At 42.5% G+C, this 24,362-nt stretch overlaps 1 protein-coding gene across 1 annotated transcript in view; it reads left to right on the forward strand.

Moving 5' to 3' along the window:
* Positions 1-10,996: 10,996 nt before the first annotated feature.
* Positions 10,997-24,362, forward strand: part of LOC126234594 (esterase FE4-like) — a 61,688-nt gene continuing 48,322 nt past the window's right edge. Inside the window, exons 1-2 of the mRNA XM_049943309.1 lie at positions 10,997-11,095; positions 21,856-21,993. Of these exons, the coding sequence (XP_049799266.1) occupies positions 11,033-11,095; positions 21,856-21,993 (201 nt within the window). The 5' untranslated portion in view covers positions 10,997-11,032. The remainder of the gene's footprint in view (positions 11,096-21,855; positions 21,994-24,362) is intronic.

Below are 24,362 nucleotides of genomic sequence, written 5' to 3' on the forward strand. Positions count from 1 at the left end.
CTCAAATACGTGTCCTGTAGCGCTAAATGTGCGTCTTGCTGTAAGATAATCTCTGTGGAAGTGTCGTGGTTACTTTCCTCCGAAAGCTAAGTTCTGCAGAAGCCAATGTACTTACCTCATGATAAACAAAAGTGAAATGCTTTGAGTATAGACATCGTAGTTATTACGTACAGTACCGTGATCAAGGAAGCACTACACTGTAACGTATTGTTGTGCTCAGTAGTGTTCAAAAGTCATAATGTATATAGCAGGTCATGATATCCAGTATTACAAATTTCAAAACTCCGCCATCTCTCTCCCCACATCCACCACTGCTGGCGGTTCACCTCCAACTGCGCAACGGTAGGCGCTGTTAGTTGCCGCTGCCCAACACTACAATGGCAGACAACAATGCAAACTAGCCACAGACTGCACACAGCACAGCCAGTGATTTTCATACAGAGCGCTACGTAATGTTGCCAATAAGAAAACATAAACAGCCTACTTACATAGCCCCCATGCTCCCCACAAAAAATTTTACAAATTGTTTTGGGCAGTGGCCAATAATGATTTGATAAAATTTTTCATAATTACAATAACAAAGAAATCAAAGGCACACACTTATTGATACAATGTTGGTCAAAAGCTAAAATTTTCTTACAGTCCATAAAGACAGTCCTGATCGTTCATCACAGTAAAATAGCAGTGTTTTTCTCAAAGTCTGAGCAGTAGAAGAAAATGCACACGGAAGTAGTGGATTTCCATGCAGTCTTGAAGAAGTAGTGTTGTCCTTCCAACGAAAAGACAGTGCTGACTCTGGACATGCAGACAGGTAATGGGCCATAACAGAGCAAACCCACCACAGAGTCAGTCGAAGTTTTGAAGAATATTGGTAGGTAGGTCATCACAGAGTAGACCCACTGTAGTCCTGGTAGAGATTGCAGTACTGGTGGGCCACCAGAGGTGCAGACCCACTGCAGTCCTTGTAGAAATAATGATATTGGTAGGTCATCAAAGGTGCAGACCCACTGTAGTTCTTGTAGAGACGACCAGCAGCCATCTGTTGCGACTGTGCAGGTGCACAATCACTACCGAAGAGTCTTGCGGAGAATATAGCAAGTCCATAACCACCACTTGTGCACTCACAAAGTTTTTGAAATTGTCCTTAGAACCAGCAATGCTGTTATCCAGTCCCTTGCTGAATTATTAACACACGTGCAAACACTAACAGTCCCTACTTCTCACATATTGTCCATATACTATGACCAACAGAAACGTGTGCAGTGAAATGTAACTTACAAGTTACTTAATTTGATGAACTGGTGTCAATTACAATTTTATAACATAAGAATACAATAACAAAGGTACAAAATACATCATTAAAGAACATAACAATACAGATAACATTTGTAGTAAAACAGGCTTTACAAAAGAATAGAAATAAACAAGTACATCATTGTTACAGGAATTATGACATAAGTACATACATGAAAGATCAGAATAACTTTTGAAACATCAACTTCACACATGAGCAGCAAAACAGAACAGATAAATAATGTCTAAACATCTTTACAAAGTAAATAACATAGTATTAGAAAAATTCTACAACATAGCTCTCATCAGCTAAACACATAAAGACAAAAAAAAAACACAAATACACAAGGGTACACAAACACATAGAGGGATGACACAAGAGGAAAGGGCAGGGTTTGTTTTACTGCAGTATTTTGCATGGAGATCTCCCTTCGTTCATCATTATTCCCAAAAGTCCTATCTAAGCCTGCTTTCTGTATTCTGTTCACATCCTCTTTCAAAAATAGTTTTTCTCCACTGTAAACTACTTTTTTTTTTTTGGCCAAACCATTTTCTTATAGCTTCTCAATGCATTTCTTCCAATTCATCATAGTTAGTTTCTTATATAGTCTACCCCCTCTTAAGCTAACTTAAATCTACTGAGCTCAGATGCTAAACTAAGGAACGAGGCAATGCAGCAGCACAAAACAATTAACACAAACAGCAAGGACAAAAAAAATACAAATTGGCAAAGTAAGCAACAATATTACAACTAATATAAGGCAATGAGCAGCAAACAAGAAAAATAAATCAGTAGTAAACTGGCTTAGCAGAGTAACACAAAGTCAAATTCAGTAACACTATGCCTGGCAAACAGCAACAGCAAATGAAATAACTTATATCTAAACATGACATAGCTCAAACAGAAAAAATATTACATTAAAGACAACAATGCAGACAAGGGAAATGTATATTCACATCTTAATGTCTATGTAATTAAAGTGGTGCACCACAAGAAGTTATTCTACCAAAAAAATTACCAAGTAGTTAAAAAGAAAATTCCGTATGCAATTCCTGTGAAGGAAATGTCTTTTTATGCTCCTTCGTTTTTTTTTTTTTGATCATATAATTATTTACTGGATCTGTAGGCATAAAATATTTATATTAGTACATCTATTAAATTTTATTTTAACCAATGCTGCAGTGCAGCTATAAACTAGATATTAAACAAAATGAGTAAATAAATACATAAAACAAGCCATATGGCATTTCTCTCAACTAGCAAGACAATAGCCATGAAATGTTTCTCGTCGTTTCATTAGGCATTTTAGTAAATATCATAAATTAAGAGCTCCACAGTATAATCATATGTTTTCAAGTTTGAGCGTGTCGTATTTGCGATGCTTTCTACAAAGGAATGTCAATAGCGAGGATAATGGCCTCCCCTTTTTTTTTCTACCTGTACCTCTGAAACGGCACACACTAATGGCTTTTTCTCCAGGCGTCTGACACAGCTGTGTGCCCACGACGCATTACGTGCAGGTGGTCACTTAACTTTCTTACGGAAATATTTACGACAGCAGTTTCCGCTACAGTGATAGTCTCATATAAAAATATTTCAGAGGTCAAGAATTTGCGTTACAAATCTGTAGAAACAAAATCCTATAGATATAACAGAGTACAAAAAATTTTCGTCGGCATTGTAATACATTCATGCATTTACATACATTTCATAACTCTTAAAGTACGATTCTTGGTTTCCAACAACCGTTTTCACAAACCAGAGTCCCTAACCACTACTCATTATTCCTTACCTTATTCGTCGACACTTCTTCAATATTTCATCGTAACAGATACGTAGCATACTCAAATAACTCATATAGCATCAGCTTATTGATCATAATCATACCGCAACAGCATAATACACATAGTCATCGTAATAATAACATCATAAAAACTCAGCCAAATCTCAAAAACGTCGTAGCTTTCTGCAATAATTTCAAACCCTAAAGAAAATTCTCTGCTCATTTCAATAGTGTCATCTACCTCAAACGTACTTCAAAAATCATGATCCCTTACCAAATACATCATTCAAAGCTCTCATAGTATCACAGTCGTTCCGAAAAAATATGAACAGTTCACAGAGTACAGACAAAATACAATTTCATAAGTATGAAATTATCCAACTGTGTAATTGCGTAAACATGTGTCACTGATGTAGTAAAAAAAATGTTTGTCTCTCTCAGTTAAATGATCAGATAGCTGTGTAATTTATGTGTTAGAGAAATATAGTACCGATGTGTAAAGTTGTATAAGCAAATACCAAATTAGCTAGAGCTCCTTGTGCTTGCCAAACACATGGTACACAAAGTAGGCATGTACCCCCCTGAGGATTAATGTAATTATACCCTCAGGTATTACAGATTACAATAATGGAATGAAATGTATCACGGAAAACCTTTGTATCATTGCACTTCAAATATCTTTAAAAATAAGTGATTTAAGTACAAAATTAATCACTCAAATACGTGTCCTGTAGCGCTAAATGTGCGTCTTGCTGTAAGATAATCTCCGTGGAAGTGTCGTGGTTATTTTCCTCCGAAAGCTAAGTTCTGCAGAAGCCAATGTACTTACCTCATGATAAACAAAAGTGAAATGCTTTGAGTATAGACATCGTAGTTATTACGTACAGTACCGTGATCAAGGAAGCACTACACTGTAACGTATTGTTGTGCTCAGTAGTGTTCAAAAGTCATAATGTATATAGCAGGTCATGATATCCAGTATTACAAATTTCAAAACTCCGCCATCTCTCTCCCCACATCCACCACTGCTGGCGGTTCACCTCCAACTGCGCAACGGTAGGCGCTGTTAGTTGCCGCTGCCCAACACTACAATGGCAGACAACAATGCAAACTAGCCACAGACAATCCCTCGTGACGAACTCATCGGCATACACCTATCGATCATTAGCAGCGTCGTTTATGTTAAGATGACTTCCAACGCTGCCTGCAGCGAGATTATTCAAAGGACGCGACACGGACTAAAATTTCGGCACTCCGACGGAAACGTCGGACCTGTGGATGTCGACCATGCAGGACTTGGCCTTCGGACGATCCGTGTATTCGAACTGCCTTTCGAGGTGAATGAAGATGAAGTCATCGCGGCGCTAAGCCCGTTCGGAAAAGTCCAGAGCCACGTAGCCGAGACATGGGCACAGTTTACGACGTATCCGGTGCTTAATGGTGTGAGACAAGTCCGAATCGATCTCAAACGGCACGTTCCATCGTACATTTCTATCGGCGTCTGCCGTGCCGTGGTCATTTACGACGGACAACCTCGAACATGTTCCGGTTGTGGCAAAGAAGGCCACGTCCGTAAGGAATGCCTGCAACGCCGCATCACACAACTAGGGCACGACGATACAAACACCGGCAGAACCACAACCACCCTTCCAGTCACCTATGCGGCGACACTGCACGTCCAGCCCTCACAAGACGCCGTCCATGAGCGTCTTTCTGGTCCGATACACCCGGAGGCGTCCCAGCACCTTGACACCGGCGGTGCCGCCCGTGAACATGTCCAACAGCCGGACACACCCACGCTAGAAGATCACAAGGATACTAGTGAGAGTGTTCTGGAGAATGACAACCGCATCACAGCACCCGCGGCTTTTGTACCGGAACGACGTGAATCTCTTCCTTCCTCAGACACCGAAACTCATTGCCGAAAGCAGAAGTCGCCCAAACGACGAAAAAAACGCCGCAAGACGTCAGAATCGATCATTGAGCCACCTCCGCAGGGCGAAGAGATGGCGCATCACTCTGACGGAGAACACGATAACAGTTTCTCCTCTGCCACTGGGACGCTTCATCCACAAGACGTTGAACCGTCCAACAGAGATCGTGCGCCAGCCCCGCGCTCAGAAGCCATGGAACACAGCACGCCTGTTGTCACCGACGCAATTGAGCCGACTCGGCCAGCGCTGCCACCTCTCGCCGATGTCAAACCTGTCGGACATTTTTCATGGGCGGATGACACGGATTTCCCACCTCCATCTGATGCCGAAATGAGATCTGTTCCTCCGTTAGACCAACACTAAAATGGGGGAAGTTTCTACGGCGACTCCTGCGACTTCTATGGACTTCCAGCATCCACTACGACAATCTTCACCAGCTACGAACCTATCGGCAGCACGGATCTACCGAATAGCTACTATCAATACTAATCATATCGGCTCCCACGTTAAACTTCAACTGCTCCGTGACACGCTAAGAGCAGCGGACATCGACATCGCCCTGTTACAAGAACCGAGGACAGCAACTTGGACTGGGTGTTATGGATATGAGACGTACGCCGCCCCTGCAGCTAAGGAACACACAGGCGCAGCCATCCTCCTACGCGAAGTGATTGCAGTTGCCGATGTCGCATACCTCCCAACGGCGCGAGGGGTGGCCATAACAGTTGAAGGACTCAAAATCATAAATCTCTACGCCCCATCGGGCACTGATAAACGGAGGGATCGCTCCCAGTTCTACGCAGAAGATATCACACCTTTATTCCTCGGCCGATACGATCGCCTCATCGTAGGTGTAGATTTCAACTGTGTTCTCGAGGGCACAGACCAATACCCCCATTTCACCACATGTCCGGAACTTCGCTTCCTCGTCCGCCGCCTTCCTCTCCTCGACACTTGGCGAGTGGTACACGGCGACCGCCCGGGGTATACACACAACACGAGCCACTCCGCCAGCCGACTTGACAGAATATATATCTCTGACGCTCTAAAATCAGTTCTCCTCGACGCGGAACGTTGGCTGTCTGCTTTTTCGGATCATGACATCTACATCTGTACTATGAACCTACGTCGACAATCTATATGGCGCAGTGCAAGACCTTGGAAACTCAATGTCACGCTACTGCGGGACCCTGAATGTCGACAACAGGTCACCGACACGTGGCACACCTGCGTTCAACGCATTATGCGTTACGAGACCACACTGCAGTGGTTGTTGCTGTGCGCCAAACCGGCCATCCGACGCACATTGACACACTATGGCAGAGCCAAACCCAGGTGGAATCACCACACAACTGATTTCTACTATAGCGTTTTACGTGAACTCATGGATCATCCTCCATCCCCGGATCGTCTAAAAGAAGCTCAACGCATCAAGGCAAAGATTTTAACCTTGACCAGATGACGTCTAGAGGGAGCCATTGTACGAGCACGCAGCCAAGATAGGATTAACGGTGAAGAACCTTCTATGCATCATATTGTTCAAAATGTTCGTCGACGCCGACAGGCTTTAATGACAACTTTAGACCTACCTGATGGACGACGGCTGACTTCGCAAGCTACCATTGCGGATGCATTCACAACGCACTATTTTCTATCAAGAAGTACCTGCCGGTGCAGAGGCCATTGCTGAGGTTGCCCAGGAGAGACTTGGTACTCTAAACGCAGAAGCTGCAACTCTCCTGACTTCTGAAGTGACCGCCGACGACGTCCAAGGCGCTGTAGCCAAAGGGTCTCTGAATCGATCTCCCGGCCCGGATGGTTTACCTCTCGAATTTTACAGAACCTTCCAAGATTTGATGTTGCCACGATGGAGGGACATGTACTGGGAACTCCTGTCCGGCGCGGCGTACCCACCACCAATGTTCATGGAAGGCTTACTTGTACCAGTCCCGAAACCAGCAGGAGGAACACGACTCGACAGTTATCGGCCGATCACGTTACTCAATTCCGACTTCAAGATTTTCACACGCCTTCTAGCAGTGCGACTCAAACATGTCTTACGAGACATTGTTTCCCACGAACAAACATCCTTAGGCGGCGATCGTAATATACAGACAGCCCTCAGTGAATATCGAGATGTGATCGCTGTGGCAACACACTCGCGACTGCCAGGCGCTTTAATCTCCATCGACTTCAAACAAGCGTTTGACCGCGTCAATCATGCATTCCTCAATGAAGTGATGGACCGCATGGCAATTCCCCCGACGTTCACGCAAGTGATTATGCGGCTCCTTCGTGGAGCAACGTCCAGACTTCTCGTCAACGACAGACATACAGAACCTATACGAATTGAACGCTCAGTACGGCAGGGTTGCCCTTTGTCGACGGTGCTTTATGCCATTGCGATGGAACCACTCATTTGCGGATTACGGCGACGTTTGACAGGTATTCCACTCCGGGATTATGTTTTCCGCTGCCGAGCTTGCGCGGACGACTTGGCCCTCGTCGTACATTCAGCGGCCAACGCACAAGCCGTGATGCAGTGGATTACCCGTTACAGTGCAGGGGCATGGAGCGCTATGAACGTGGCAAAATCATGCGCCATGAAGATCGGCCGCGGCCTTCCCGCAGACAGCGTAGTCCCATTTCAACTGGTGGACACCCTTCGTTGTCTCGGATTAGTGTACACGCGAGACGTTCGCTGCACCTCGGCGATCAATTTTCGGGCGCTACTGCAACGCATCCGGGCCAACATACAAAATCACATACTACGCCCGCTGAATATGTGACAGAGAGTCACCTTCGTCAGTACCCATCTGGCAGCCCGGATACCCCATATAGCGCAGATTCTGCCCATCACTGCGACAATGGCGGCCAGATTACAGGCGGCTTTCGGCTATTTTATTTGTTCTGGACACATCTTCAAAGTGCAGTATGAGGCTCTCACCTTACCGAAACGGGACGGTGGCCTCGATCTAGTTAATGTGAGAGCCAGGACTACGGCATTTTACACCAATACTATGCTCCGGTTATGGAAAAGCCAAAATGCTAGTTTTACTGGAATGTTGACCACCGAGCTCGCACCTGTTTCGAGACGCCCACCGACGTCTCTGGCACACATCCCACCTCCGATGTCACATATCGGCCGTTTCTTTTTGGAGTACAGCTACATATGCACCGAGCTCCCCAGGACCAGGAAGACGACCACCCGCGACATCTACCGCCTTCTCCGAAGTCTCCACCCCGCAACCTCGTCGAAACATGTCAGCCCCAGGTTTCATGGCCTACAGTTTGGAAAACGATCCACCAACCATATCACACCACTGACACCACCTCTATGTGGTACATTCTCGTCAACGGCAAATATACTACAAGACAGGAACTGCATCGCATCGCTCTGGTGGACTCACCCCTGTGCCTCAAGTGCAGTGTCGAAGATACAGATTTACATCGTTTTGAGTGTGGGCCAGCAGCAGCTGTCTGGACCATCGTACAGACGATTGTGGCTTTGTACCTCCGAGTACCACCACATCACGTTTCTCCTACCATGATGATATATCCCGACACGACCTACTTTCCATCGGCTAAGTGGCACGCCATCACATGGATCAGTGGCATGGCTGTCAACTACCTCTTCCGGGACGACACCGTCGATCCGGCGGAGTTTTGGACACGCCTCCAAGTACATCACCACACCCTTCGCCGACATCGACACTATCGGGCCACTTTCGCGAACTATTTACAGAGTATTTTCACCAACCCGCCTCAAAGCTGGAATCTCAACGAACCGTGCCAGCCAAGACTGGACGATCCTACGTTCCCCTTTAATGATCAATGATAGAATGCATTTTGTTCTGATGGCGCGCCAAAGTGGAGCATGGCGCGGAAAGTATTCCTATTTTATTTCACTTCTCTTTTCTCCTCCTCTTCTAAGTTGTTTTTTCCTTACACATGTTTACGCTTTTCACGCATAGCTCTCTATCCGCAGCCTATTTGTTTTCTTTATCCTGTGCTCCCCCCCCACCCCCCCAAAAAAAAAGTGGCCAGTGCGACAGAATGTCAATCCTAAGGGCCCAGGTTCGATTACCGGCTGGGTCAGAGATTAAAAAAAAAAAATGGTCAGCGTGAGGGATTGTCAATCCTCTGGGTCAGGGTTCGATTCCCAGCTGGGTCGGGGAATTTTTTCCGCCCAGGGACTGGGTTTTGTGCTGTCTTCATCATCATCCGATCATCCTCATCGACTGCAGGTCTCCGAAGTAGCGTCAAATTGAAAGACCGGCACCCGGCGAACGGTCTGTCCGACGGGGGGCCCTAGCCATACGATTAAATAAATAAATAAAAATCTACGCCTGCCTTCCCAGAGCAAGTAGTCGGCTCCCTGTAGCATTCTACGTCGTCTCACACCAGTGGTCAGGGACTTCGAGCAGCAGGAGAAATGAATCACCATCCCATGTATTGGCTGCCATTAATACCACAACGCAAACGGCTGAGTTTGGAATGATGTCACGTCCAGGAAACATGAACTGTTGATGAATGGTGTCACATTTCGTTCAGCAGTGTTCTGTACTACCCCAGATGACTATCGTTGGTAAGTGTTGTGGCGCCCTGGGGAGAGGTAGCAGTCCTTCAATGTTTTCGAGAGGCACAGTGGTGTTATGATGTGAGGAGTCATAGGGTGTGCCTTCAAGTCATGGCGGGTAGTTATTGAGGAAATATGACAGCACAATGGAACGTACTTCCTCACGTGTTACCTCACATGCAACGGTATAGTGGTGCCATTTTTTAACAGAACAGTTCTCATCAACACAAGATACGTGTCTCCATTGCGACAGTATGGTGGTGCCATTTTTCAACAAGGAAATGCTCGTCCACACAAGGAACGTGTCGCTATGAACTGTCTTCATGATGTTGAGGTACTTCTATGACCAGCGAGATCTCAAAATCTGTCCCCAATAGAACATCTGTGGGCCTAGCTCAGTATATAGGAGATAAAGGACCAGTTACAAGAGTCAGCTTACGCCAGGAGAGGATACAACGAATTTATGACGACCCTTCACAACCGAATCAGTGCATGCATCCAGACCAGGGTAGGTGGAACGTCGTTATCGTTCGTGGGACTGCAAATGTTATTTGCGGTTGCTATGCAAAATCAATTTTCGATAACACTAACTTTAAGTTTTTAGTATCATTATGACACACAGAAGCAACACTTGGTAAAAGTGACATAAAATTACTTTCACCTTAGCCTTAGTGATGTAAATACCTCAAACTGTGGAATTACAGCCCTCGAAACACGATGTGTGTAAGATACAGTTGACTTAAACAGTGTCCTTTATTTTTAATTTCATGTTCATTGTTTATACAGCATCTTCAATATTGATACGATTTTCTTTTGTATTTTGAGTTACTACTGCGTATGCATTCCAGTGACAAATAGGAGAAGGACAGATGGAATTTGTGTCGTGTCAAATTCGAGTTGGTTACAGGCGACGTCCCTACTGTTTAGGACATGAATGTGGAAGAAAGCAGATCGTGCCCTTCCGTACTCGAAGAACCTAAGCCTGGATGATTTGATGAGAATTTGGAGACAACTCCACTAGAAAACGAGGGTCATCTAATGGTTTAGTCTTCTAATAGTTTAATTCATCATCCGAGTGTACTGCCATGATTTTAAATGTTCTTTTAATTCTTTTCTGTTGTTAAGTTTCCAGTCCTCTAGTTTCCGTTTAATTCTCAACGATAAGCAATACCATACCAAAGGAAGCTTTTCGCAAAAATTTTGCACTGAGTGCTGGATGTATCAAACATATCTGTAAATACTCCATTACGAGTGTGTCACCAATAGTCCTTTCAGGTTAAATAACACTCACACTGATGCTATCTTTAAGAGAGTGGAGTGTTTTTCCTCATCTTGATGAGCACCAGTATGTCATTTTTGATATCTTTGTTTGTTTGCGAGATACGTAGATATCCAGCTCAGTCTCTTGTTGCTACTCTGCGAGGAACCAAGTGTTCATTACAATGTGGCTAAAAGAATTAGTACATTTCACGGTAGTACTCTGCTTATTCCTGGTGGTCATAACAGTAAGTAAATTTGTTTCAAAACGTAGATTACGCTTTATTGCGCAAATGAGTTTATTTTTTCATGTAATGTATAAAATTTAGCCAACACAGTTTTACTTAAGGACGATTTATCGATGGGATACGAACGATATCATAAGAATTTTCATACGATCAAAGATATTTTAGAAAAAACGTGGAATAGGATGCTGGCTGCAATAAATTTTCCTTTCATTACAACTCCAAAACAAACATTCACGAAATAAACAAACATAAATTACTGCTTTACTTTCCGCATGCCGATATCTGCACGTAATAAATTAAACTGAACTAGCTCAAGTGGCTTCGTCAGATCAATCAACGTGTCTTTTTCATCGATATGTAACTACGTAGCGTTGCCTAGTTTTGTCTTTTCGAGAAGCCCAATCGATCTGTATTATTTTCGAAACCTTCTAGCTTTTCCAGATATACTTTTTCGTAAAGTAATCCGTTAAAGAAGCCTGATTTGTTTCATCTGTCTCGTGGTACCATAGCCACTTGTTAAGAATATGAGTACCATAATTAACAGATGTGTAATATACGCCTTTCTATTTCGGGAATTTGTCTGAAAATGAAAATAATATTCATAACAAATCGCGCGACGAGCAACAATGCCGATGAATAACACAACTTAGATGTAAGTGTCTACTTTTGTCGTATAAAAGGCTGTCTTCATCTCAAGTTCTACCACCATCTTCTTTCCAATAGCTACAGTTAGAAAAGTTAAAGTATTGTCATAACATAAAACGGAACAAAACGAATGTCGGTAAGTAATTCCTACCCAGCGAGTATTTTTATTAGATGCAGTTCTTCTACGTCGAAGCTGTTCGTTGCGCAATACTTTAAGATTATTAGTGCGTTTAATTATTCTTAATTTTGTTTACATTCGAATTTTCAGTTTCTCGCCAGTAGGTAGCATGCATGTTTCCTTATCATTACACAGCAATAATTCAGAAAACATTGCCTATCTTAGAATCAACATTCGTTAACTTCGAGACCTCATCATTTTCCATCCTAGTTGGGTTTCTTCGCTGGTTCTGGTTTTATTTTCTATCTTCTCCAGGAAATTCAATGGCTTCTGTTTGGAGTTTTATTTGTTAAAGAAATGGTTCAAATGGCTCTGAGCACTATGGGACTTAACATCGGAGGTCTTCAGTCCCCTAGAACTTAGAACTACTTAAACCTAACTAACCTAAGGACATCACACACATCCATGCCAGAGGCAGGATTTGAACCTGCGACCGTAACGGTCGCGCGGCTCCAGACTTAAGCGCCTAGAACCGCTCGGCCACACCGGCCGGCTTTATTTCTTACATCCCTTTGATTACTGACTCACCTCCAGAGTCAAGTGAATAAATGTATTTTGCTTCTACTTACTCTGGAAGCAGACTTCACATAACATTCGCCGTTCTCTACATAGAAGGGACTATAGAAGCACACTGTGTTGGTTCTTATTAATTTTATAATCTGTCATTCTTCAAACAGTTTTAAGTTTCTTGATATTTACTCTAGATTCATGCTTGAAATTGCCGTGACCTCGTCGTATCGCCGCCATTTTTCTAATGTGTGTGGTCTTGCTGTATCATTTTTGCAGGGCCTGCAGTTTCGCTCAGAATATAATATTCATCCGTCATTTCACTCACATTAAGTCGCCTCCGCCCTTCACGCAAGCGCGCACACTCGGTCTTCGGGAAAAGCTCCGCGACAGGTGTCCACCCACCAGCCTTCGGCAACCCTTGAGCGGTCAGCTAATCGCTGCGAGCTCTCAAACCACCCCCCACTGCCTCTCGCTCCACGACATCACGAGCGAGCGTCTCTTAATGTCACGATGTCGGCTCTCGCCATAAGTTGATGTTTGGAGTAAATTAAAACTGAAGGAATTGGAGGAAGGTAGGAAATTAAGGAGAAAGGACGTGCATAAACTGAAGGAATCAGAGGTTGTTGACTGTTTCAGAGGGACCATAGGGCATCCATTGACTGAAATGGGCGGAAGGAATACAACGGAAGACGAAAGGATAGCTTTGAGAAATGAAATATTGAAGGCAGCAGAGCATCACTTACATAATGAGACAAGGCCTATAAGTAATCCTTAGATGAAAGGAGAGATATTGAATTTTATTGGCGAAATGAGAAAAATGTAAAAATAAATCAAATTATGCTGATGAAAAGGAATACAGACATCTAAAAAATGAGATTTACAGAAAGTCCAAAATGTCTAAGCAGGAATAGCTAGAATACAGTACAAATGAAAGACTGTAGAAGCGTGCTTGATTGGGAGGAAGAAAGACGCTGCCGGTAGGAGAATTAGGGAAACTGCCTGGGAAAAGAGAAGGAGCTGTATGAATACCAAGTACTCTGATGCTGAGCCTGTGCTAAGCAAAGAAGGGAAAGCTCAAAAATGGAAGCAATGTATAGAATCGCAATGCCAGGTAAATGAGCTCGAAGGCAATATTCCAGGAGGGGAAGAAGAAGTAGATGATGATGAGTTGGAAGATACGATACTGCGAGAAGAACAAAACAGAGATCTGAAAAACCTAAATGGAAAAAAAGGCTCGTGAGCGCACAATTATGGAGACCCTTGCGACGCTACAGTCTGGAACCGCGCGGCCGCTACGGTCGCAGGTTCGAATCCTGCCTCGGGCATGGATGTGTGTGATGTCCTTAGGTTAGTTAGGTTTAAGTAGTTCTAAGTTCTAGGGGACTGATGACCTTAGAAGTTAAGTCCCATAGTGCTCAGAGCCATTTTAGACCCTTGGGAGAACCAGCCATGACAAAACGATCCTATCATGTGCAAGATATATGCGATGGGTGAAACTGTCAGACTTCAAAGAGTATTTAATAAGTCCATTTCAAAAGAAGGCGTGTGCTGATAGATGTAAATATTACTGAACTGTCAGTTAATAAGTCATGGTCTCAAAATACTGACACGAATTATTTACAAAAGAATTAAAAAGACTTGCAGAGGCTAAACTCGATGAACATGAGTTTGGGTTCCGCAGAAATACGGGAACACTGGCGAGAGTACTCACTCTGCGACTTCTGTAGGTTGAGACAAGTCTTCTGACAATGTTCCCTGGACTACACTGTTTGATATTTTGAAGGTAGGTAGGATGAAATACTGTGAAAGATAATTTACAACTTGTACAGAAACAGGACTGCAACTAAGGGTCGAGCAACGTTAAAGGGAAGCAGTGGTTGAGAAGAGAGCAAAATACAGTTTTAGTCTCTCTTGCATGTTATTCAATCTTTACACTGAGCAAGCGGTAAGGGAAACCAAGGAGAAACCTGGGAAGTACATTAAAGTTCAGGGAGAAGAAATAAAAACTTTGAGATTTGCCGAAGACATTGCAGTTTTGTCAGAGACTGCTAACGAGGTGGAACAGAAGTTGAACAGAATGGATCGTGTCTTTAAAAGAGGTAATAAAATATACAGCAACAAAAATAAGTCAACAGCAATGGAATGTAGTAAAATTAAATCAGCCGATGTAAAGGGAATTAACTACGAAAACTGACTCTAAAAGTAGTATTTGTGTTTCCTATTTGACCAGCAAAATAAATAAATAAATGATGACGGCCGAAATAGAGGGGAGGTAAAACGCGGGCTGGCAATAGCAAGAAAATTATCTCCAAAAAAAAGGCATTTCATGATATCTAATATCAATTTAAGTGCTTGGAATTCTTTTTTGAAGGTATTGGATGAGATCGCACAGCTTGCCTAAAAGAAGGGATTGGTGGGTATGATGCATCCTGAAACCTGAAGGAATACTTATTTTAGTAATGCAGGGAAGTGTCGAAGGTAAAAAATATAGAAGACCTAAACATGAATACACTAAGTAGGTTCAAATGGATGTAGGTTACAGAAGTTATTCAGAGGAGAAAAGGCTTGTGCAGGATAGGCAAGCGTGTAAAGTTGCTTAATATAATTAGTCGGATTGAAGAAGACATTATCTTTCCTTCAGGAGTGATTGCACCCTGCAGCACGCTTTAATTAGCTCGTAGTAACAAGTCTTGTACCGAGAGCAATGAATTAATTGAACTGCATTATCATAAACAAGTCCCATACAAATTAACTGTTTTGCAAAGTGATTAATCAAGTGCGCTTTATTAAAACGTAATGAGTCAGTATGGAAGACTCCTTGACAGAGGAATGATCCTAGTATCGTTTTGCCGGTCAGTGCAAGGCAAGATATAACATTTGCCCAACACGATACTTGGAAACATAACACATTATTTCATGTCAAAGAAATTTCAGCTAGATTTTTGATGAGGTGGGGCTTTACGGCTGTCAAATAATTGTGAAACTTCACTATAGATAACCATCAGCTGTTTATTTTTATGCTCAGTGCTACCAGTAGACCATTTTGAAGCCGAAGCAAGACGTAATCAGATTGTCACTGCAAAATTTGCAATGAACAACTTCGATGCAGGCATAAAAACGTAGCTTTTGTTACAATAAATAAACTCCAAAACACACAGATAGGTAGGAGACGCTCGCAAGACGATCATACATTTCAGACTGAATTTCTTCATTTTGAAATGTATGATCGTCTTGTGGGAAACCCCGCAATTTTTGTTTTAGCTAATCTGAAAATTTCTTTCCCATTAATAATCAAACAGGGCTGGAATTTGGATAGATTATAGGTAATAATCCAATCCGTGTCTTCAATTTGCAATCGCGGGAAAAATTGACCACAACATTAAAAAATAAAATTCCGGGCTTTACCCTCACTTACCCTACCGAGAAATAAACGTTCACAGTATTGTACAATGTTTTATTTCATAAAATAACTCTAATAAAAACGGTCACCTTCAAAATTTGGAAATCACAGTAAAGGGTTCCAAAGAGGAGAAAAATATTTTTTAAAACATGTTCAGTTTAAATATTAAATTAGATACAATCCCTTTGAGGAGTACATCATCTCACAACAGCTTCCAAAATAACTACCGGGTCCAGCTTTCTAAAATGTTCCCTTCTTAAGCAGATTAATTATGAGACGGAGGGTATCACGCTGTTTAGTGTACTGAAACGCACATAAGAAACAAGTATAGCACATGTCTTAAAATGAAGTAATAAATATATCCTTTACACTCTGAAAAAGGAGGAACACTTTATTGGATAATGTGATCTGAAAACCCAGTAACGCTGCTAAAACAGATCTTAAATGAGGGACCCCATTGATTAAAATTCTCCTCTTAACTCTGACTTGAATTAACAAGGTCTTACCAATACTTGGACAAAATATCGGGCATTAAAAAGTTTTGCACAGTATGATTTTAAAGGTATCCGGGCCTCGTGGGGTAGCCTCGCGGTCTTAGGCGTCTTGTCATGGTCCACGCGACTTCCCCCGTCGGAGGTTCGAGTCCTCCGTCGGAGGTTCGAGTCCTCCCGCGGGCATGGGTGCGTGCGCCGTCCTTAGCGTTAGTTAGTTTAAGTTAAATTAAGTAAAGTGTAAGCTTAGGGACCGATGACCTCAGCAATTTGGTCCCATAAGTCCTTGCTACGAATTTCCAATTTAAAGGCACCTTGCGTGACATGACTCGCAGGATAGCCAAAATCTCTCTAACTGGAATAGATCATTAACCTTGATCAAGAGCAGAGCTATTAAAATATATTTGTTTTTAAAACAATTAAAATGACGATTAACAAAAATAAAGCTGTCTGCTCATGCATAATTCTAAAAACATTGCACCAATAAGCACCAACATGAGTACACAAGACTTAATGGCTCTCAGCCAGAACAAAATACTGAAAGTTTGGTGAACCGTTTGCCCGTACAGTCTTGGACACAATGCTCTCAAATACCGTCAGACTGGTAAACATTAATCGGTGGCATACATGAATATCAAAAGCTAACAAGTTCTCGCGTATCAAACAATAAGCTTACCGCTTATTAGTTTTTGTTCTTCCTTCTTTGGCTACGACGAAAATCCACAAGCGATACGGCGAAATCCATCCAAATTACCTAATGACAAAAGCCGTACTTGCTATGCCTGTTGACCTTCACATAAAGCAGACGGCGCATTCAGTAGCACACACACACACACAACTCGTAATCTCAGCGGAGCACTAGCTGACCCATTAAGTAAAATACTTCCACGCCAATGCTCATTTAGGCTCCGAACATAACTCGAACGCCCCTTAACTTGCAGGGGATCCTCCGAACATTTACTACAAAAGCTGCCACCAAACTTCTACCAGGCTAGCATTGTGATAACCACAGTGGACTAATTCCACATGCGAACAGTTGTGTCCTACAAAACTTACTTTAGTGCATTTAAAATAAGTTGCGTTTTTTGACAGTTCAATACGGATCGAGGGGAGGGAAGTATAGTTGCCAGCGTGTGCTAGGCGCGTCGGCGGTGACCACAGTATAGTTAAGTGCCAGGCCTACTCGGCGCGGAACCTGTCAAGCTCGCTTGACTACGTGAACAGCAAGCCGCGCAAGCCGTCCGATCTGCGATCTTTCTCAAACGATTTTGAAGAAACTACTCCGTAATAAACTCTCATTCTAGCGCATCTTATAGTTTAATTCGTCAGCTTCATGATGAACCGCCTATCATTTCGTTAATGCTCACAGTTATTGTGATATTTCGATAGTAGGTAAGCTACTGCAAGAAATTCTTAGATTGCATTGAAAAGTAGGTATCGCTATGAATTTGTGTTTGGTGCGTGTTAAGCTGCATGTTTCTGAATATTAAATCTAGGTAATATTATGCAAAGCGCTCCGTCACGAACTCGTGCTCAGTGACAAAACTAGAGCGAAATATTCATAAAATCCTCGTATCTCACAAATGGTCTGGGATATCGACACAAGATTTTGCCAAATCACAGCCCGCAAAGACGAGAGTGTTTCGCCATACGATTAGTATGACAAAATTCCATATCTACTGCGATATTCAAACGACTACAGATATTTTTCAATAAAATAATCCAATCATTGAGAGCCATCGATAGCTGGCGAAACTAGAACTGTTGTGGGGTTTGAGACAATATAAGAGAAGAAGTTACAAGTTTATTTTTATACTTAGAATGGGCTGTTTCATAAACTATTGACCTGACTAGTACTCAGTTGTTAGTTTACTAACACACTATTTCGGGATTCTGTCGCAATTTCAAGTGCACTAGAATGTTAGTGAGATGTATATTTCTAAACTCTGCTGTGATTTGACAAAAGAAGCAGATTTTTACATGGCAACAAAAGAAGTTACGTATTCGTCAAAACTCGTCACAGTCCTTCATGAATCAACGTCTCCTGAACTGCCTTCTTGGTATGGCTGACAAATGAAGACCAGTCCTGTCGTGCAACATTTTCTTTGGTCAGCGTTTCAACCTCATTGAGCGTAAACTTCTTTTTGATTTTTGCCGCATTACTTTTCACCTTGGCCCACATACTCTGTCGAATTTAAATGGGCATGATACGGAGGAAGTCTGATTAAACTATTCCCTTTACCGTTAGCCAGTTCGTCGATCCGGTAGCGTGAAGTTTTGGCTTGTACAGCACTGACAGTTCCATTACCTTCGCCTTATACATGCCAAGTTCACATTTACCTCAAGGAACATTTCTTTGTACCCGCAAAATATCCGTTTTCCTTCACTACATTGTTGGAGCTTTATGCATCACAACAGAGTGGTAACGCGTTTTGTCCATTACTATTGTCGAATTCCGAGGTATGTTTTGCAGCAGAACGTTATCTTCCCAACCACTGAATGAGTTCTTGGACGACATTTTTATTGCAGATCTCTTATTCAGATGTGCTGCACTGTTGTTATTAATGAAACGCCAACACAAAGCACTTGTTCACAATATCAGTGACTACAGAACTCTCAACGCCAGAAAACACGACGTTACAACGGGAGCAGACAAACGTTGATGCATCTAATGCGTGACACCACGTGGTACTGTTTATTCGTGGTATGGCAACAGGGGCGCCTTGCCAGCCGAACAGCCGGCGACGTGGTACGTAAAGTCGGCTCGCCATTGGTGTTACCTGGGTAACGGCGTCACGTCCTCCTCCGGCCAGCCAAACATCAAAAGTCGCAACTAATTTTAAACGCACTATAGCTCTTCCATTGGCTGGAGATAACAATTAAACGCACTATAGCTCTTCCACTGCCTGGAGATAACAAGACCAAGAGCCGGTGAATGCATTGTTATGAGACGCGGCATTGGTATCTTTGAATATCCTAGCGGACCGGCTCAAACATAGTTGCTGTGTTTGTCAAATTAAAGCCATAAAATACGTTATAGGATGCGGTGCAACACATCAAGGTTGTAGCCTTCGTATTTCCGCGTGCACTGATTGGTTGATTTTGGCGAGAGGACTAAACAGCGAGGTCATGGGTCCCATCGGATTAGGGAAGGAAGTTGACTGTACCCTTTCAAAGGAACCATCTCGGCAATTGCCTGAATCGATTTAGAGAAATCACGGAAAACCTAAATCAGGACGGCCGGACGCAGGTTTTAACCGTTGTCCTCCCGAATGCGAGTCCAGTGTGCGTGTCCACAGATTTCGTCCTTGATGTAACATACTTTTCAACATATACAGTGTACTTCTCTTTGGAATCTGAGTGATCCAACTGAAAATTTTCGGAATAACGACGTTTAAGAAGAGTTTAATGAAAACGAAACAGATTCTTGTTTTATGGAGAATAGCAACGTCGAAAATAGGTGGAGTCACTGTTATGTAGGTACTTGTAACGTTGTGTTAAATCATCCATTGGAAGCATTCCCAATCAACAGAAAAGCTAATACCATCTTCCATTAAGAAAGTGTATTACTGTCACATGTGTGAATAATTCTAAAGTTCTCTGAGCAGGAGTAGGTTATCAACTCTTGATAGAATTATGTGGCTTGTCAACCAAGCCATCAGCAGTCGGCATTGTGTTGCATTTTATTTACAAATAATCTTGTTGTTATAGGACGCTAAAATACACACTGCCAATATGATCGGTGAACCAGTGTCGAGCCTCCAACGGAGCGTGTTTCTTTCACAGGCAGAAGAAGCTTCTCAGTATTGGAAATGTGTGCCTCTAGTAATTATACGTGTGTTGCAGTTTGTATGTGGCACCCCTACTACACTTTACAACAATTAATATACCTCTGCAGTGTATGTTACATCAGTTCTCACTCCTTTCATGGCAACAGGTGATTTCATGAATTACATTTTGTGAGTAGTCTTAGGAACATATGATTCCATTTCTGATGCATGTCAGATGCCACATCCTAATTACAATAATAGTGGCTAACATTCTCACGACTATCCATTTTAACTTTATTTCTGACTAATGCTTCTTTGTTGCTTTTCTGCCTTTTCAATGTTATCATTCTTTCCTGCGTTATTTTCGATGGAAAAATTGAATTGTGGATCCGTAACTGATGCAGTAGCAGTTGCACAGCTGAACATATTTTTATTTTATACGTTGATATTTAATTCTTTGCTGCTGGTTTGAGACTCGCAGGTCCATTACCAAGCGCCCGGTCTTTCTTTACTGATTACACAAATAGAAGCTTGAGAAGGGCTGCGACTCTGAAACATGCTGCATAGTTTTAAATATAATATAATAATATAAAAGCAGCGAAAAATACTTATTTCAAGAGTCTCAGTTACAAACTGTCACAAATGATCACTTGTAACTATTTGCAACTGATGCCCGTTTGCGGCATTTCTCATGACAAAATGACATCTGTTACCAAAAACAAGGAATTTTACATTTACATCTACATTTATACGCCACAAACCACAGGTGAGGGATCAGCCTCAATGTGGGCAGTATCCCGGGCAACCACAGTCGTAGTCCGATCGGGGGATGCGTGGGACGAGCTGGCTGTCCCCGACAAACCCCCATCCGTACCCCCACAGTGATGCCCATTGGCAACAGCCTCAAGCTGTGTGACCGAAGCCAACACTGCCTGAAGCTGGGAGCGAAGGGATGCCAACTCAGCCTGCATCCGAACACAGCAGTTGCAGTCCCTATCCATGCTATAAACTGTTGTGCAAAGAACGTGTGAACTAATCTACAGAGAGCACAAACTAATCGGCAAAAAATTTAAACGGTTATTAAAATACAAGATTGCCTAGTAAATGTAGTAATGCTGCTACTTGCGCACTGCTGACACACTGCTCGGCGGCGGAAGGAGACTACGCGATTTTCACTATTCAAGTACTAAAACGCGATGCTACAACTCTCAAATACTATAATACGCCCGAAATTTATAAATTAAACAATGCAAGTACCAAACACACGCAAAGAAATTAAGAATTAAACTATGTAACAAATTAGTGAGCTAGGAGTATACAACTTTCTGCTGGCAGCTGCTTATCCAACGGCGGCAGGGAGTAGGGGGTGTGGAATTGCTGCTTCCAGAGAAAACTCAGTATTTAATTTTTCGGTGTCAGCTGGCCTTCCACGTCTTCTTATGACACCAATTTCTGATCCTAGTATTCTAAATTAATGCCTAACCCGGCCGTTGGAAGCCGAGCGGTTCTAGGCGCTTCAGTCTGGAACCGCGCGACCGCTACGGTCGCAGGTTCGAATCCTGCCTCGGGCATGGATGTGTGTGATATCCTTAGGTTAGTTAGGATTAAGTAGTTCTAAGTTCTAAGGGACTGATGACCTGAGATGTTACGTCCCATAGTGCTCAGAGCCATTTGAACCATTAATGCCTTAAGTGGGCCTGTTACCGTTTTCGTCCTACGCACATTTATAGTAAACATAATGTTACTTTTCTTTCTGTTTCTTACAGGGTCAAGAATATGTGACAGTAGACACAGAAGAAGGCACTGTGAGGGGTCTGATTTCGCAAACATATACAGGCAAAACGATATACAGGTTTGAAGGAATACCTTATGCGGAAGCACCTGTGGGTGATCTTCGATTCCAGGCAAGTAATTATTTTAACTGCCTTATCTAATTAACTACCGAAAAAAGGAAACGGGACAGAAGGAAGAAAAAGAAAGTGCGGCAGCCCTGTTACCCTGCTGTAAAGACTTCTCAGTTTCAATACAGTGAGTTGAAGTCACAAAATTTTTCACTATTTCGGAGCGACCTGGACAACTAATTACAGTATCTTTGAAACACAATGAATAGTAACTAAAATACTGTTCAGGCACGGGAACATAATATTTCCGATCTACCTAGTGTTAAGGGTTTATTAAACGGCCTATGGGCAAATTTCAGAAGCCACCGTAAATATAAGTATGTAAATCGACAAAACCAATACATTCGTGAATACCATATTTATCTTCCACTATTGTGTCTCGTTGTGTAGTCGGGACGTAGTATAAAAATTTCAGTATGTTTCAAACAAATGTTCGTCAATCACACATGATCTGGGGGATAGCGTCTTTGATTAGTAATGAAAACATCCTCGGTCTCTGGTTCTAAATGCGTCACCGCTTAAATTTTGAATAAAAATCTTCAGCAACGGCGAGCGAAGACTTCCGGCATAAGAAGTCACCCTCATTCTGCCAGCGGCCTTGTCAAAGTGGACGGAGAAGCGGATAGAAGTTCAGGGCATTCTCTTGTCCTTGGGGTGCGGAACTCCTCCTAAAGACGGATGAATCAACATTGATCAACGTCATAAGAATGCATAAGGCAATGGAAATCACTGCGTAAAAGACACACTACGTGTATCCACAGGTCATGTGACCTATAGCTGAAAAAAATGTCATGATGATCTCTCCATTGGCAAAAGATTCCCGTACAGTCCCCCATGCAGATCTCCAGGAGGGGACTGCAAAGGGGGAGGTGACCATGAGAAAAAGATTCAATAACCATCGAAAGGACAACGTCCTACGAGTCGGGGCGTGGAATGTCAGAAATTTGAACGTGGTAGGGAAGCTAGAAAATCTGAAAAGGGAAATGCAAAGGCTCAAGCTAGATATAATAGGAGCCAGTGAAGCGAAATGGAAAGAAGACAAGGATTTCTGCTCAGATGAGTGTAGGATAATATCAACAGCAGCAGAAAATGGTATAGCGGGAGTAGATTCTTTATGAATAGGAGGGTAGGGTAGAGAGTATGTTACTGTGAACAGTTCAGTGACAGGGTTGTTCTTATCAGAATGGACGGCAAACGAACACCGACAACGGTAGTTCAGTTATACATGCAGACGTCGCAGGCTGAAGATGAAGAGATAGAAAAGTATGTGATGACATTGAAAGGGTAATACGATAGGTAAATGGAGATGAAAATCTAATAGTCATGGGGGACTGGAAAGCATTAGTGGGGAGACGAGTAACAGGAAAGGTTACAGGAAAAAAAGGGTTTGGGACAAGGAAGAGACTAATTGAGTTCCGTAGTAATTTTTAGCTAGTAAGGGCGAATACTCTGTTTAAGAATCACAAGAGGATGAAGTATACGTGGAAAAGGCCGAGTGATACGGGAAGATTTCAGTTAGATTACACCATGGTCGGACAGAGATTCCGAAATCAGATTCTGGATTGTAAGGCGTGCCCAGGAGCATTTGTAGACTCAGATCAAAATGCAGTAGTCATGAAGAGTAGGATGAAGTATAAGAGATTAGTCAGGAACAATCAATACGCAAAGAAGTGGGATATGGACGTACTAAGGAATGACGAGATACCCTTGAAGTTCTCTAAGGTTATAGATACAGCAATAAATAATAGCTCAGTAGGCAGTACAGTTGAAGAGGAATGGACATCTCTAAAACGTCCATTCACTGAAGTTTGAAAGAAAAACATAGGTAAAAAGAAGGTAACTGCGAAGAAACCATGGGTAAGAGAAGAAATACTTCAGTTGATTGATGAAAGAAGAAAGTACAAAAATGCTCAGAGAAATTCAGTGATACAGAAATACAAGTCACTGAGGAATGAAATAAATAGGAAGTGAAGGGAAGGCAACGCGAAGTGGCTCTATGAAAAATGTGAAGAAATCGAAATAGAAATGATTATTGGAAGGGCTGAGACAGCATACAGAAATTCAAAATCAAATGAGGCACAAAGGATGGATAACATTCCATCAGAATTTCTAAAATCATTGGGGGAAGTGCCAACAAAACGATTATTCACGTTGGTGAACAGAATGTATGAGTCTGGCGACGTACCATTTGACTTTCGAAAAAATATCATACACACAATTCCGAAGACTGCAAGACCTGAGAAGTGGGAGAATTATCGCACAATCAGCTTAACAGCTCATGCATACAAGTTGCTTACAAGAATGATACACAGAAGAATGGAAAAGAAAACTGAGGATGTGTTAGATGACAATCAGTTTGGCTTTATGAAAGG

Source organism: Schistocerca nitens, chromosome 2 (genome assembly GCF_023898315.1).
Source record: "Schistocerca nitens isolate TAMUIC-IGC-003100 chromosome 2, iqSchNite1.1, whole genome shotgun sequence".
Taxonomy (NCBI): domain Eukaryota; kingdom Metazoa; phylum Arthropoda; class Insecta; order Orthoptera; family Acrididae; genus Schistocerca; species Schistocerca nitens.